Source organism: Danio rerio, chromosome 5 (assembly GCF_049306965.1).
Source record: "Danio rerio strain Tuebingen ecotype United States chromosome 5, GRCz12tu, whole genome shotgun sequence".
NCBI lineage: Eukaryota > Metazoa > Chordata > Actinopteri > Cypriniformes > Danionidae > Danio > Danio rerio.
In genome coordinates this window covers 40341102-40358595 of record NC_133180.1, presented here as the reverse complement: position 1 = coordinate 40358595, position 17494 = coordinate 40341102, and the positions used below count along the sequence as shown (strand labels likewise).

General features: G+C 34.8%; 1 protein-coding gene across 1 annotated transcript in view; it reads left to right on the top strand.

Moving 5' to 3' along the window:
- The window catches only part of antxr2a (ANTXR cell adhesion molecule 2a), an 85029-nt gene that overhangs the window by 24794 nt on the left and 42741 nt on the right, over nt 1-17494 (top strand). Inside the window, 5 exon segments of the mRNA NM_001044709.2 lie at nt 1425-1494; nt 8280-8358; nt 8572-8667; nt 13078-13122; nt 14985-15080. Of these exon segments, the coding sequence (NP_001038174.2) occupies nt 1425-1494; nt 8280-8358; nt 8572-8667; nt 13078-13122; nt 14985-15080 (386 nt within the window).

The window sequence follows — 17494 nt, the reverse complement described above, 5'->3', positions numbered from 1 at the left end:
TCAGCGCCTACTGGTAGGTTCAGAAGGCTGTTATCATTCATCCACATGGTTAATAAACTATATTTTTTTCTTTTTTTTTATTAACATTAGTAACAGGTGATACTTAAAACATTAATTTGTACTAATATTGTGTGACGTGAATAAAAATGATACATATAAATTGTGCAGCGAGTTACACAAGTGTTTCAAAGGATAAAAAAAATCATTACATGAAAGGAAAACAAATATTTAAAGAAAACAAAATAAGGAAAAAAACTAAAGAAACAAAACAATAATATTTCAAACCATAAGTAAACTATTAAGAGTGCTACATAGGCATACCAACAGGGATTTGATCATTTAAAAGTAATGCTTATAATGATAATATAATTAATATAACGTTTTGACTTTTTATTTAACAAAAGGCAGACATAACTGTGACGGTTGGCTTTAGGGTTAGGGTAGGGAAAGAAGTTAATAAAGTACAATTAATGGGAAATTTAATAAATAATTTCAATGATTATTGTGAACTTTTGGCCGCAGACATGTGTGTACAACTGGTTAATCAGAACAACCTTCTGAGCCTACTAGTAGTTGCAGAATGCCCCTACTGGCTCATATCTATCAGCTGATAACCACTGATAATGCCCATTAAATCGAGGGATAACATTCGAATCGGCTGAATAGAAACCTGGGACATTTTCTTGCTCAGTAGGAATTTTGTCATTTAATTTGTGATTATATATTTAAAATTAAAACATGATAATTATAATGAAAAATAATAAATACCGAATATTAAATAGAGAATAGTGAGGGTTTTTATTTAAAAGCTTTATTTAATAACATTTATTTTTTACTTTAATCATTATCATTACATTTCCCTCAAAGGCGAAGCTTTTCAGTAAGTTAAAGTTCATTCATCATCACTCACCACTCATCATTCACTTACTCTCATGCCATTGCAAAATTTAGCTTTTTTTTTTTTTTTTTTTTTTAATTTCTTTAAACACTTTTTCTGTTTTTGTGAATTTATCTAACAGTACACACACATTACACATGTACAGTTTTTCTTAAGCAGCTGCCTGTTATATAGTCACTCTGCTCTTTAGTTCTGTTCCTATCAGTCACTGAATGCTGCAGTTTCATTAGACGACAACTCCACATCTGGTGTCCACATGCTTGCTCACTGCTTTTGTAACCAGACAGGAAATACATAAACATTGAATTCCGGGTGCCTTGAGCAGTGATGCGACAAAGAAATCCCTTTCAAGTTCAATGGAAAAAAAAATGGCACTGTATCCTAACTCAAATGAACACGTCAGCAGTTCTAGCAAGCTTCTACAATATAACAAATGGCCTTGTGATACATATCTTGGGGGAGGTGGGTTCCTCATCTAGTTTGGCAATGGATCATAACACAATCAAACCTCTGATTTATTTTGCAGAACAAAAACCAACCAAAGTGAAGATTGACTACATCCTATGTCCTGCTCCAGTGCTGTATACAGTTGGACAGTAAGTATTCATGTTGCACAAACTAGCAAGTGTCATCGACATTTTTCAATGTTTGTTTTTGAAGTCAATTAAATGTTTCTCACATCATTGAAACGGATAGCAACAGCCTATAATGCGTACTTTAAGCTGAGGAATTGTGACCTCTTAAATTATCATGCGATACACCAGCCTAAAATGTCATGCTACTGCATTACGTTATTGAATTGAGCAACACAGCTCCCTGTGTAGATCTGGGATTAGCTGTGAGCAGCTTGTGTGAAATTATGGTCTGACTTACCCTGGACGTTTGATCCTTTATACGTGGTCGCCATTCAAAAGGCTTGCTTAATTAACTCTTGGCTGGCAACTGTGACCCATTAAGTAGTTTGCTGCTATGAACGGCTAGTAAACACATCTGGTGGAGGGCTTTAAAAGGATGTGCGACAGATGCACCGATTCCCTTTTCCACGCTCCCATTTAAATAATTCACTGTGCACTGACAATAGGCAAGCGCATAACACCTGCAACATGTCTGAGTGCTAGAAATTTCTCTCTCTGCCTTTTTCCACCGCTCTCTGTCCATTCCCAACCATCTGTCCAGTTTGCGTTCAGAAGACTGTCCATTTCTCGCTTTGCCACTTGGAAAGTACTTCACTGTGAATCAAAAATATAAGCGTACTGTATTTGGGTGACGCTGAACAACCCATGCTGGACACGCCATCGGGGACTTTCAAATAGTGTCTTTCTGGGATTCAAAGGGTCTTTGCGGTTCAGTGACGTAGTGGCAGATATCAGGGTCTCATCTGCAACGACAGCTGTTGGTTCGTCAGAGCAGGATCTAGGGCATCTGTCAGGCTGCCCATTAGCGCTGGCCGGCCCGTCCCTTCGAGCCTTTGGCTGGAGGGGGTGAGGAACTTTTGTCTGGCAGCAGCATGTCCTCACCTGCGCTTTCACAACAACAGCGGAGTGAGAAAAATAACTGAGGGACAGACCTGACACCTGCCTGCAGCGTGAGTGGTGGAACGTGTCTCATCAATAATCAATCTGATCTGTCAGGGCGCCATTTTAGTTCCATCTGCACAGGGGGTGGGAGATGCGCCCGGATAACATGGCAGCGCTGCCTTCACCAGAGCTCCTCCTCTCTCACTCTGCTAGATGATAAAGAGATGGTCATTCTCTCTGAAATGCAATGGTGTACTAAATGGTTTGTTTGATTTTTAGAGCATATCTGCTTAGGTTAGATCTTTTCATCAGTGTTGGAAAGTGTCTTCAAGATAGCTAATCAGAATTTCAATTAGCTTATTTGTAGTTTAAAGTTTGGGGGAGATAAAAATGTATGTCATGTACTGTATTTAGCTATTTGATATAAAATATTCACACAATACGATGAATATATACTTGTGAGCACATTGCAGATGCACTTCAAATGGTGGCATTTAACATTTATGGTCCTGTTTTTTATTTGGTGTCCTTAGCTACAATGTACTTACTGTGTTCATAATGTAATGCAGAACAATTCTGGTGTTCATGAGGTGGGATACAGTTGGGGACAGTTTTGGTGGTATTGGTAGGTTTTTTGCTGGGTTAAGGTGTAAGGGATGGTCAACAGTGTAATTACTGAAATTAATTACAGATGTAATTACATGCAGGCATTTATTGTCATAAGTACAATGCTAAAACATGTATTTGCACAAAGTACATTGTAACAAATGATTAATTGCAGTGCAGGTGCATATTAGTTAAGGCCAACTTATATAAAGTGGGACCACCTTTATTAACATTTGTAATTGCACCTAACTTTACTTCCAACGAACTCATTTGCAGTAGTATTGTGGGGACTTTCCAGAACATCAAATAGTGACACATTAAATACTTAGTCATGTAGGCATACTTAATAGCTGAGGCCACTTAGTTAATTAGTTATAGAATGGCATTTTATTACTATTTAAAATAACTGAATCCTATTTTAACACATTTTAAATTGTAAATTATTATTTATGTGATGCAAAGCCTAATTTTAGGCATAATTGCTACAGTCGTTAATGTCAAGATTCATCAAGAGATCATTGATTCTACTGAATTTGCTGATTAGTTGCTCAATAAATATTTATTATTATTATCAATGTTGATAATAGATTTAAACGTATTATAATGTTGTGTAAGCCATACTATATACTTTATTAAATCTCAGCTTTTAATAATTAGATCAGTTGTTTGCAATATTGTTTTTGTAATATAGATGTCACACTTTCAATCAATTTAGTACATATTTGCTATAAGTGAAAAATGAAAAATGAAAAAATAAAAGTTCCAGAAAACTGCTACATAACTAGAAGCAAATAAAAGCTACAGTACTGTATGTAGCAGTACAAAAAACTGCTCTCTGTTTAGGGCTACTATTTTCTGTTTATGGATATGATGAGTCACACAGGTACTGGGCAGCCGGGACCGCCACAACAACTCTAAAATAGTCCTAGTATAAACTCATTTAAGACTGACCATGGATAAATCTGGAGAAAGATGGTTTGAAGATGAATTAGTAATGAGGTTATTTATCGAAAACATTTACTTCATTTTAGAGAAAAAGTTGTATTATATCATATTATTATTATCAATTTATTTACACTACCAATCAAAAGTTTAGGGTCAGTGGGGTTTTTAAATGTTTTTAAAAAAAAGCTTATCCTGCTCATTAAGGCTGCATTTATTTCATCAAGAATACAGTACACATTGTGAAATTGTAAAATTTTATTGCACTATAATATAACTGTCCAAAATTAGTTTATCATTTAATTTATTCCAGTGATATTAATAATGAATTTTTAGCTTCATTACTCCAGTCTTCAGTCTGTTGTTATTGTTACTAATATTATTGTTTTTAATATTATTATTTTTAATGTTAATAGTAATAAAAGCAATAATCACTGGAGTAATAATTTCATTTGAAATAGCATATAATTAAAAATTTTAATAAATATTTAACAATTTAATTTTTTAAACCTTTATTAAATGTCACCTTGGTGAACAGAATAATTTTCGTTAAAAAAATAAATAAATAAAAAAAAAACTCCAAACTTTTGACCTGTAGTGTATCTAATTAGAACATACGTTTCATTTGGTACCATAGAGGGAAAAACAGAGTTTAGTACTTGAAACAGTTTAGTAAATGAAAATGACATACAGTACCAAAAATCTCAAACACCATGTAAATGTTATGGTTTTAAAATCCAGTTGAAAAACAAGCAAATTTTGAACAAAATACCCACTCGTTAATATGCATGTCCCAAGCAGTGTTTGATTGGCCACAACATTTTCTAACGAGATTACAATAATTAACATTTTTTATCTCCCAAATTTTGCACAGCTTATTGTATTTCCTATGTGTGGGGGTCTCTTATTTTGAAAACAGAACAGGCATTAACTCTAGTGTACAGTAAGTCAATGCAACAGCACTGCATCTGTTTGCAGCTCATCATAATACAAAATTCGGAAAAGCCAGATTATAAATTTATTTAACTCCAACCCAAAGAGGCATGCTTTTGTTTTTTTTAGTTTAACATGTATAGGATATTGTGAAGTTTTTCATGTATGTTTATAACGAGAGCTTATTATTATTTATAGCCCTTCCAAATAAGGTAAAAGTAGAGACATTTATTCGCGGGGCAATTCATGCTCCATTTTTTGGAGATTTATTCTGCACTTATCTAAGCCAGATAGTTTCTGTGTAGATATCAGAGAATTATTTAAAAAATATTGTATAAATGCATTCTATGGCACCTTTTATTTCGCACTAAAATAATACAGTAGCATCAGACACAGCCTCATTTCAAGAAAACTCTGCAATGTCATAACTTGACACTGAATCTAAAAGATTTAAATGTTCTGGAAGTTCAGATGGGCCTTGTTGCCTTTTTGCGGAAGTCTGCCAGAGCTGATTGATATGTTATAACTTCAATAATGCAGGGTGTTAGCTTTTATTTGAAAATTAAGATTATGAAAGCTCTTGTAGTGCCATTCAGCTACGTCACTTTCAGTTTCCGTCACCATGTGCTTTGTGACAAGAAAAACTCACACACCACTCTCAGTCTCCTGTGGTGCTATGGGGGGCCTTCTGTGATGCCAAGAGCACTTTTGTGTCCATGTGCTTGACTCATCCTGCTGAACTTCTGTGACATGTTTTTCTTCTCTACATTTCTAGACAAAATAAAACCAGACGAGGCAGTCAAAGTTAGAAACAGTTTTGTTTGTCATGGGATTCACCTGTTTTCAATATAAATATTGGGAATGCCTTTCGGAGTTTATCATAAAATGTTTGAAAATTGGCATCCTATCATGGTTTGTGATTCAGAGTGCCTCTATAGAGAAATAAAATCAGCTTTCATTGATTGACATGTTTGGTTCCAATTGCAGCTTTCAGGAATACTGATTTAATATAATCACCTCTTACGAAGCATCACATAGGTATTCCCCCAGAACTGCCAACCGTTCTGAACAAAGGTGATCTGAGAAATTTTAGAGCGTCAAGTCAAGTGCGATGAAATAAAATCATTTAGCGTATCGCTTCTTCTCCGTTCACCAAACATACATGTATCCAGCTTGATTAGCAACCTGCCTCCCATTTGCATGTATTGAGTATGTCAGCTAAATTAGCCTCTCCTCTCATCCATTCAGAATCAGCACACAGACCTAGTTAACATGCAAAAAACCCTTTTACAAGCTTGCTGCAGCCTCAGGACTAGATTTTAGATTTAGACAGTTCAAGCTGGATTGAATAAACTACAGTTCAGCACTTTGAGATTTTAAAGTGTGGTTCAGGTTGTTATGGGAAACATTCTGCAGAAAGTTAGTTTTTCACTTAGTGTTGCCTTTGAAGTTAAGTTAGTCTCATTGGGAATGCTTCATTCATGACTAAAGCGTTAGTGTAATCTTGGTTGTTTGCTGTAGGTAACTCTTTCTCTGCTATGTCTGCATCATCATTGGCTCTGCAGACAGTGGCCTGTCTTTTTAACATATTCTCTCATTTTGGGAGGGATCTCAGGCGTTCAGTCAGTCGATTTCCTGCTTGAGGATTCTCATTAGCCCCATGGTAATTGTCTCCTGCATAATAGACATATGGAAATTACAATGCCGTTCATCATTAGTGCCTTAATTGCGAGCCACCTTCAACTCTCTTCCTCAGTAAATAAAAGAGAATTCAGCTCAAATTCTGTAGAAATTAAACTTTAAATAATTGTCATGGCACCGGTGAGCATTTGGATCAGTTCTATCTTGTTCTGCTTCTGTTAAAGTTAGTTTTGTAAAAAAGTTGTAGATTTTATTTATATTTTTAATTACTATTTTGTTTAAGTATAATTTAAGTTTTAATTCCTTTTTGCGTGAAAATTATTTAACACTGCCAGTTACATATATATATATATATATATATATATATATATATATATATATATATATATATATATATATATAGTCAGAATTATTAGCCCCCTTTTGATTTTTTCTTTCTTTTTTAAATATTTCCCAAATGATGTTTAACAGAGCAAGGAAATTTTCACAGTATGTCTGATAATATATTTTCTTCTGGAGAAAGTCTTATCTGTTTTATTTCGGCTAGAATAAAAGCAGTTTTTAATTTTTTAAAAAACATTTTTGGGACAAAATTATTAGCCCCTTTAAGCTATTTTTTTTTTCGATAGTCTACAGAACAAACCATCATTATAGAATAACTTGCCTAATTACCCTAACCTGCCTAGTTCACCTTATTAACCTAGTTAAGCCTTTAAATGTCACTTTAAGCTTTATAGAAGTGTCTTGAAAAATATCTAGTAAAATATTATGTACTGTCATCATGGTGAAGATAAAAAAAAATCAGTTATTAGAAATAGGTTTTTAAAACTATTATGCTTAGAAATGTGTTGAAAAAAATCTTCCCTCCATTAAACACAAATTGGGGGAAAAAATAAACAGGGGCACTAATAATTTAGGGGGGCTAATAATTCTGACTTCAACTGTATGTATATATATATATATATATATATATATATATATTTTTTTTTTTTTTTTTTTAATCAGAAAATGAGTCATACAGTACTACATCCAAATAATCCCCAGCTGTACTATTTCTCTATATTAGCTTCCCCATATCTGCTTTAACATTAATCTCTCAAACCTTGTTTACCAAAAAATAAATAAATAAATAAAATTGCAGCAAGTGAAGCTGGATATATTGTATTATATACTGGTATTGTACTGTATAAAGTACTTTCAGTGTGACTTTAAAATACTGGCTCAATGTACGTGTTTGTTCATTTCCTGCAGACAAATAGAGTTTCTGATCAGTTTGAATAGTTTATTTTAAAATACTTAGTTTATCAAGGGTCGCCACATGTTTTACGTAGCGGATGCTCTTCCAGCTTCAACCTAGAACTGGGAAACTCATTCACACACATACACTACAACCAATTTTGTTTACCCAATTCACCTATAGCGCATGTCTTTGGACTGTGGGGGAAACTGGAGCACCCGAAGGAAACCCACTTGAACACAGGGAGAACCTGCAAACTCCACACAGAAATGCCAACTGGCCCAGCTAAGACTTATACCTGTCATTCTTGCTGTCAAGCGATAGTGCTAACCACTGAGCCACTGTGCCACCCTCTTTTGCAATAGTTTCAGCAATTTTATTTCATTTCAGTATGAGTTTTAGTTTTCTTTCATTTTTTATGGAAATGTTTTAACCCAACCAATTGTAACACTGGTAATTACTGTAAAATACCTCCCTAATCAGCCTGTTTGTTACTTTTCTACAGGCAAATGGAGGTTCTGATCAGTTTGAACAGTGGAACATCATATATCACCAGTGCTTTCATCATCACTGCCTCTTCATGTGTAAGTCAAACAGGAAATCAAATGGAAAACAAGCCTTAAATATCTCTACAGCCTCTATACTTCAGATTCAAATGTAGAAAAAAATTATACAAATAACTTTTGTATTATGGATTTGATTGACATAGTCTGTTCTTTATTTTCTGTTTACATAACATTTAATGCTATTATTATTTTTGTAAGTGCATATGTACTGTATGCTCCTTCTCTCATTAGTCGGACGGCACAGTGGTGGCCATTGTGTTCTTGGTGCTTTTTCTCCTGTTGGCTTTGGCTCTGATGTGGTGGTTCTGGCCTCTATGCTGCACTGTCGTAAGTTTTACACGTCTTCAGTACTTTCATGTGGAAGAATTTTACTCACAGAATCTGCATTGGTATTAAATTTAAAAAGGTAAATCACCACCAAATTAAAAGTCTGTCAGATTTACCTATTCTGCATTTTCTTTTAATTGTCTTGTGGTTTACATAATTCATTTGCAGTATAGAAACTGTCTATATTGTTTGTGACTGTATTGATTTTTTGGTGTTAAATTTAGGCTGTGTTTACATTTAGCTAGCTAGAAAAGATTGTGGTTGAACTTTGAACTCGAGATAATTTAAAGCAGCACAATATACAGCAACAGACCTGACCACATCCTGACTATTCATCTGATATGTGCAACCAGAACAGCTGCCAGAAATATTGAAGCATTTCATAAGTGCAAAAAAAAGAAGAATCTCTTTTCCTGTTGTTTTTTTCTCTCTCACTTTTCACAAAAAGTTCTCTTTACTATGCTTTAAGAAAAAAAGGCAGCACATTTCAGGCTTTCTAACGCACTTTTATACATGGATGGTGCACTTAGAATGTCTAGAATTAGTGAAGCTGGCGAGTATGACTATAGCAATCAGCGCCACTGCACCAGCAAATGATATGCACCACCTCTCTTTGAGAACCTGGTGGGAGTCATTCCAGGATGAGATGGAAGCATATTTTGGAAAACCAACAAAGGCATTAAAATGTAAACCCCCCGCAGCATGTCTGGACTCGGCCCTGTTTGTCTTGGTGGAGGAGCTGCTGTTCCTCTCCATCAGGGACCCCGGCACAAGAGAAGGGCCATGTGTGCTTTGTTAATATTTAAACTCAGCCTTGCCAGTTTTCAGCAATCAGAGAAATACAGAAGCACCTCATCCCTGCTGAAACACACACATTAGTATCTAGCTAAACAATTTATTTTTTTAGATTTGCAGAAATTTTACGTCACGTACATAAATGGGGCTATGCAAAAAAAATTAAGAGATTTTAATTCTGTAAAATGTTGTTGACATTTCTTCCAAATTTGATTTATTTGTCATTTTCAGCAAACAATACATTTTAGACAGCCCAATGCCAATTTTTATTTATTTTTTTAATACTTTATTTATAGGATTTAATTATATACATTTGCACGAAACAGAAAACAGAAAACCAATCAAACAAACATCTTATTTCCCTTTGTGGCTTTAACAGAAGAGGCATATACAGTACTCAGCATATATAAGTAGACCTCTCACAAACCTATCTTTTAAATTCATTATTTTACTAGTAAGCTATACAACATTATACTTGTGCATATACATTAGAATTTTCAGTTCTAAAGCCAAATCTGGAGCTTATCTAACAAACTAACTTACGATAATGGCTCAAAACCTAGTACACCCAAATTTAAATGTCATAGAAAAACTCATTCATTCATTCATTTTCTTTTCGGCTTAGTCCCTTTATTAATCTAGGGTCGCCACAGCGGAATGAACCGCTAACTTATTTAGCGCATGTTTTACGCAGCGAATGTCCTTCCAGCTGCAACCCATCTCTGGGAAAAATCCATACACACTGATTCACACTCATACAGTACAGACAATTTAGCCTAGCCAATTCAACTGTACTGCATGTCTGGACTGTGGGAAAAATCAGAGCACCTGGAGGAAACCCACGCAAACGCCAGGAGAACATGCTGTGAGGCGACAGCACTACATACTGCGTCACCGCATCGCCCGTCATAGAAAAGTGTTAAATTTAATTTTAAAAAGGAGGAAAAATTAAGAGAAGCAAAGATATGTAAAAATTTAGTTGAAATTATGTAGGTTGTAATTTATTTTTGCAATATTTTGCTTGAATTTAATTGTATTATCTTTAGATTTTTAAACTTGTTTGGTGACTACTATATTATTTTAATAAGTATATCTGTTTACTAAATCTGTTTTGTTTAAATGCACCTAAATACATTGCCTATATTCACTTAGAAATGCATACAAATATTAATTTTCAAAATGGGGTGTACTCAATTATGCTGAGCACTGTAGCTGACAGTCTGCAAACATCAAGGTTCGAGTTCTCAAGCGTCATTAAAATGCACCTCAAGTGTATGGGTTGAAGTATAGGGTGCATACGCAACACCATTATAGTAGTAAAAAAAGTTAAACAATACCAATATTTTGACTGTTAATGATAAGTTAAGTAATCAATATTTGGTGAATACAAATTTTTACAGCATATTTATTATTATGGCCATTTGTGTTATGATAGTTTGTTTGTTTTTTGTTTTTTTACAAGATTCTCTGAATTACATTTATTTTTGTATTTAAGGATTTTCTATTACACATTTTTAGAGTAAAACAAATAATTACATTTTACCCAAACATAATAAATCAAGTAAATGTAGACAAACCTAAAATTTTCAATTTGACTTCTTCCTTTTTTTCCATTGATCTTATTTTTCAATAAGTGTGCTCGTTTTTGCAATTGTTTTAGAACTTCCGATTCAGTTGCCTATCATATAATACAAAGCAGAATCATATAATAAAAAAATGTCAGTTTACAACTTCAATCAGCATAACGAGCTTTTTTAACATTAAAAATAAATGGAAGTGAATAAGACCGGAAGTCTCGAGCCAAAAGGAAATGGCTGCTCCCACTCGTACGCGAAAGATAAGGTCAGTAGCTTTTTACAATATATAAGGATTAAAGGAATGCTTACATAAAATTAAGATTTTTTTAAAGATTTTTCCTATTAAAAGTACTTTTATTTATATCCTATTAAAACGCAATTATCTTTTGATAAAGACATCTGTTTATTTATGTTTTGATAACACACTCTTAGGCCATTCATTTGTTGTTGTACTGCAAATAGGTTAATTTTATGTTAATGGAAATGCACCGTTTTAATTTGCAAATATGCTACCTGCTACTTGTCCATGATCATGTTAAGCCAGGGAAACAGCTTGCCACAACAGTGTGTTCAGAGGGGTGAAATGAACAGATTATAAACTCCAATTGGACAATTATCCCGAAAGCCATATGGGGACGTTACACCGCTGGACTGTGATTGGTCGAGTCCACAGCTGTGCCACTAGTCCTCAGCCCCTCATGCGAGTGTCAGATGGCTAAGTACACTGACGTTTTGGATTTAATTATCAGCTCTTCATCGTCCGAAGCACATTGAAAGGGTTGTCCCCACTTCACATCTGTCCGTCAGGTAGTTTGAAAACCTAACAGCCCAGCATGTCATTTGTGTAATGCCTTATTTATCCCACAATATGTCTGGCAAATATAAATCTAATCTTTAATTACTCAATAAAAAAAAGCTAATCCTTTAGCACAAGGTTCTGTCCAAAGTTATGTTAATCATCGCACGCCGGGGCCCCACGAATACGAATACGACTCGATTTTCCAACAGTCGTTTATGAGTCAAAGAGCAATTAATTAACTCTAATTGATCATTTTCCATCATTATAATGGCAACAATGGCGAAATGGTATCAGTGCGCTTTAATGTGAATGAAACAGCTGTTCTACCCATGATATGTGATGATTAAAAGGCATTTTTTCCTGAAAACTAATTTAGTAAATGCTTAACCTGCAGTGGCAGTGTATCCATCTTTCATGTTTAATGAGACAAGGCTTGCTTCCATTTTGGAAAGCCTCCGTAGTAGAAGGGGTTACATTTGACAGGTGAAACATGGTCACATCCAAGGCGTTTTATCTAGATTGTTGGAACCTATTCTGAGAGTTATAGACACTCGAGCTTGCTGAGCTTTTCAAATTACATATGTAGTCATTATATTGCAGTAGTTTGCTCTTTTAACCTCCGTGATAAGTGAATAGGACTGGTATATTCAAACGAGGTCACATAGGTTTAGCTGCTCGGTCATTTCTCAAAACTCACTTTCGTCTACGAACACATTTATCCATCATGTTCAAGAGTGGTTGAGATGTGTCAGGTCAGTTGATAAGCAGTTTGCTGAGGACACTTCCAGTGAGGAAGACATCGTGTCTGTGAGAGAAGTCACCTGCTGACTGTGTTTCTCGTGATGGATAAGCAGTCAGAGAGAGCGCTGCTATCCTGTTAACGCTCCTCTCCTTTACACTGGGGATCAGCCTGGAGTGAAGCCCAAGCTTCCCTTCTGCATTTCATTGCAGCTAATTAATTCCTCAGGACTTTATGATTGGGGGATTGCAGGGGAGCATTGAACCTCGTCCAATTAATTAAGAGATAAACGGACCACCGTGCTCACCCCCAAAGACTCCCCTGTCAACAAGTTGATTTTTGGTCTTTCTTTATTTTGCACTTGGGGCCTACAGCGTTAGTTTACAAGCAGATCCCTGTAATCAGTGGCCGTGGTGCCATGCTCCAGTTGTTCAGTTGCGTATCAAGTCCTTAGAAAGAAATAACTTTGCTTAATTTAGATTTTTTTTCTCTCTTCACAGGTTATTAAAGACCCACCTCCACAAAGACCTCCTCCACCTCCACCTGTAAGAATGCTTTGATCTGTAAAATATGCTGGGTTGTTGAAACTAGGGATGTCCAGATCCGATCACGTGATCGGAAATCTGGCCCCATTACAGGGTTTTAGACTCGATCGGAATCGCATGTTACTTCCTGATCAGGACTCAAATAAATAAATAAATAAATAAATAATTATATTATATATATTATTTGTGGTATATATTTATATATATATATATATATATATATATATATATATATATATATATATATATATATATATATATATATATATATATATACACTCATTATTTTTTAACTTGCAGTGGCACAGAGTTGGAATTAGTGCGGCATGACATCAGTTTGTTGCAGAGACGCTATTGGTTAAATGCAGGCAAAAATACAGAAGCAGCTTGAAGTGGAAAGTGCAAGTATCTGCGCTGCTGTCTGGACATATTATAAAGTTGATGAGATCTTTTAGTGCCTTTGCAAATGGCCTTGATGAGAACAGAAACAGTTGAATGTTAAAATAAGGTGAATTTAAAAAAAAGGACCATACCAGATCTGTTTCTTTGCTCTTTATTTTTATGTAACATAGAAGTATTGGATCGTGTTTCGGTAGATACTCAAAATCAAATGACTCTGACTCGAGGTGCAAAAAAACCTGATCGGGACATCCCTAGTTGTAACCCAACCTTTGGTAAAATATCAACAAACTCAACCATTGGGTTAAAAAATGGCATTTAAATTTAACTGAAAAAATTAAACCAATGTTGATTTTGTCCATATTTGACAAAACATTGGGTTATGCTTCAAATAAATTCTGTTTCAAATAAATGCTTTTCATCACAGTAGCCTGAAAGAATTAGATTGGTATTCACAAATGTATTAAGCCTGACCTGTGTTTAATTAAAGTAATATGTTTCTATAATCATAAGAGACATCCCTTAAAACATTTTACAAATCTTACCGATTCATTTGGGTTTAGCCACTTTAACCCATATGTTCTCGACATTCCTCATTCTGGGGTTCATTTTTCTCTTTTTTTCAGCCATTACTTCTATAGCACCATCACCTATTATTGGCCTGTTTGGTGTGATGCCTGATAACTTTACAGTACCCACTTACTTTTTAAACTTTGTGGCCTTTCTTACTTTGCTTGCTAGGTGTGTAATTTTATTAAACTGAAAGAGCCCCCAGCCACCTTCGCATGTATGGTGGCTTAAAGAGGTTTTGTATTTTGTGAACCTAGAGAAGATTAGATACTCCCTTCCAAGACATAACAGAACTATTGTTAAAATTTGGAAGACTTAGACCTGGACCTAGACTTGGTCCTGGAGGGCCAGTGTCTTGCATAGTTTAGCTCCAACTTCCTTCAACACATCTGCCTGGAAGATGGAAGTTTTTAGTATACCTAGAAAGAGCTTGATTAGCTAGTTGTGTTTCATTGGGGTTGGAACTAAAATATCCAGGACACCGGCCCTCCAGGACCAAGATTTTACACCCCTGATCTAGACTGATCACCTTTGCTAGCTCTTTTCAATATTAATACATCAGTTTGTAATCTTTTATTGCTCGAATTTTAACATTGAGATTGTTGCATAAATGTAGACATCTGCCCCTCATTTAGTTGTGCAATTGGGTTTTCATTATTTTCATTTATTTATTCACTTTTAATTTTTTATTTACTTCTATAGGGGTTGTTTGATATGTTTGTAAAATCTAAAATGTAAAAAAGGTTAAATAAATCATGAATAAAAAAAATAAATCTTACCGACCTTACATTCTTAAGCAGTGGTGTACATACATTACAGGAAATGCACATGACAATATAGTGGTTAAATTTGATAAATTTTGTGTCTGTATTTTTTTTTTTTTTTTTTTTCAGAAGCTAGAGCCAGACCCGGAACCCAAGAAGAAGTGGCCAACTGTGGATGCATCTTACTATGGGGGAAGAGGAGCTGGTGGAATCAAACGCATGGAGGTGAACACAGAGACATTACATTTTAATGACATCTATAATGATGTGCAGCCCCCTGATGACAGCAAAGGTTTTGATGTCATCACAGCTGTCTTTGAGCATTTACCAGTTGTCTACCACCACAGCTCTCTTTCTGTCTCTCTGTCTCTCTCTCTGGGGAGTGTTCATGACCTGCCTGACATTATTAACACCTCGTGTGTTTATTAAGTCACGTATTGATTCGTCAATGTGCTTTTTGACAGTTTTCCTAATTTTGAAGCGAAAATTACTCAATTGTGTTTCATAAAACAGTTTGTTTTCAATGGTTATTGGTGCAGAGTTCAAGTGGGTTTGTGTAATTTTGGCTGGATTATGGAGCAAGTGGGCTGTTGGAAAGTTGGACCATCCGTTTTTTTCTTTGGCTTTCTCTCAATGGTGATTTTGAGGTGAGAGGGAAGCACAAATGGAAAATGAGGAGTGGACATGCATGTAGTGGAGTGACTTGAGTGAGGTCACATGTAGGAAAACAATTTATTTCTACTATATTTATTACCAGACTTTTTTCCACTGTTATTATTAGTTTTTTTTTTTTCAGAAAAGTTTTCATATATATATATATATATATATATATATATATATATATATATATATATATATATATATATATTATAGGTAAACAGAGATAATTGTTTTTCTTATTTAGATTAATGTCACTGTAATCTTGGAATTAATCTAGATTAATCTACATTAAACTGGCTCATTTGAATTATGCCGAAGGCATATAGAATATGTGTAATACCCAAATAATAAGTCTTTGAGAACAATTTTCTCAAGCGAGATGGCACATTAGAACAGGGGCTCATCTTCTGTTTTCAAAATGCATCACAAACGTTTTATTTTATTATTTATGTAATTGCCTCAACAATAAATATACTTTTAACAAAGTTAAACCTGTCATTTTAAAAAAGGGTGAAGGACATATTTTGGTGGAAAAAATGCATACAACTACATTTTTTATTTTTATTTTGACACATTAAAGTGTCACTAAGAATACTAGAAATAACTCTTACTGTTTAGCCATGTATAAGTCTAAAATTTTTTTCATAATGGTCTTAAAAGTGTCTTACAAAGTCCTAAATTTTACTTAATAAAACCTGCAGAAGCCCTGTATAAGCTGTTTGTTGGTTAGTGGATAAGGATGCAAAAGAACAACAGACTCACACTTCGGATGGTATTATGGTTCTTTGAGTCATGAATTGGGTTATTTTCCAAGTCAACGTAATCAATTTGCCAAACTCTTATATATAGCTAGTTAGAAAAACAGGATAATGCTATTAAACATAATAAATGGATCTGCCCAAAGTTATAAATGAAAAAAATTTAAATTTGTCAAGTATAAGTTGGACTGAAAATGTTTTAACGCAAAAAAAAGTAACTCAGTACCAAGTTTTCTTTTTTGCTGCAATCATCAATGCACAGGCCCAGTATACAGATACACTTTTTTTTAAATCAACCGTATTTATCTCCCCAACACATTTTGGCAAAATTGTGTATTGTCCATCTAAGCCATAAAAGATACAACTGAATACTTAACTCTTTGTAATTGGCTGTTTGCATGCTGAGAAATTCCAAATTTGAATGAGTGATATTGCTATTCTAAATGCATTCTAATATAATTATAACTTTTTTTAATCGCCCCTGGAGCGATTTCATTAAAAGTTGATAATTTGATATGGCAGTACTTCTAATTTTCTCTATTTTAATTGTAAGATGTTTTTAATGCAAGTATACTTAACTGCTGAGGGGTAGATGTTTCTGACCACTGCAGTCCATACCTAAAAAAAAATCACACACTGAAAATGAGTTTGGAAACAAAGGTGTATTCTTCTAGTTTAATCCACACAAAAACATTGGCTGTTCTTTTCACACAAAAGACTTTGCGTCTGTGATGTCAAGCTCAGCAGACCTTAAAGTTTCTGATAAGAATCTCCTTAAATGTAGCACAGCTCCTGACTGATGCTTTTGACGTGACAGGGCCCTGCCAGTTGAGCTCGCATGATGTCCTGCTGTCTTAAGTCATGTTGACGCTGAAGGATTGAGAACTGCTGTGACGAGATGAATTCATCTTGCTGACTTCCAGTCTGTCATTCAACTTTGTTCAGCTGAAATGTGCTACTTGGCACCACATCCATCTTAAAGCTAGATGTTTGTTTAACACTCAGCCACTCATCCTCCATGCTCCCAAATAAAGCAGACATCACTGAAGTTCCTTCTGAAATCTTGGAAAACCGTTTTCCACTACGATTTCCCTTGAGTTTGAAAGCAAATGAGAAGCTTAGGGTTTACCCAGGCACAATTTTCTTTAATGTGTCGAAAGCTTTCATTCATCCAGACAACCTATCTACATTTCTAAAGCCTTCCGTGGACCTTGGGAGGAG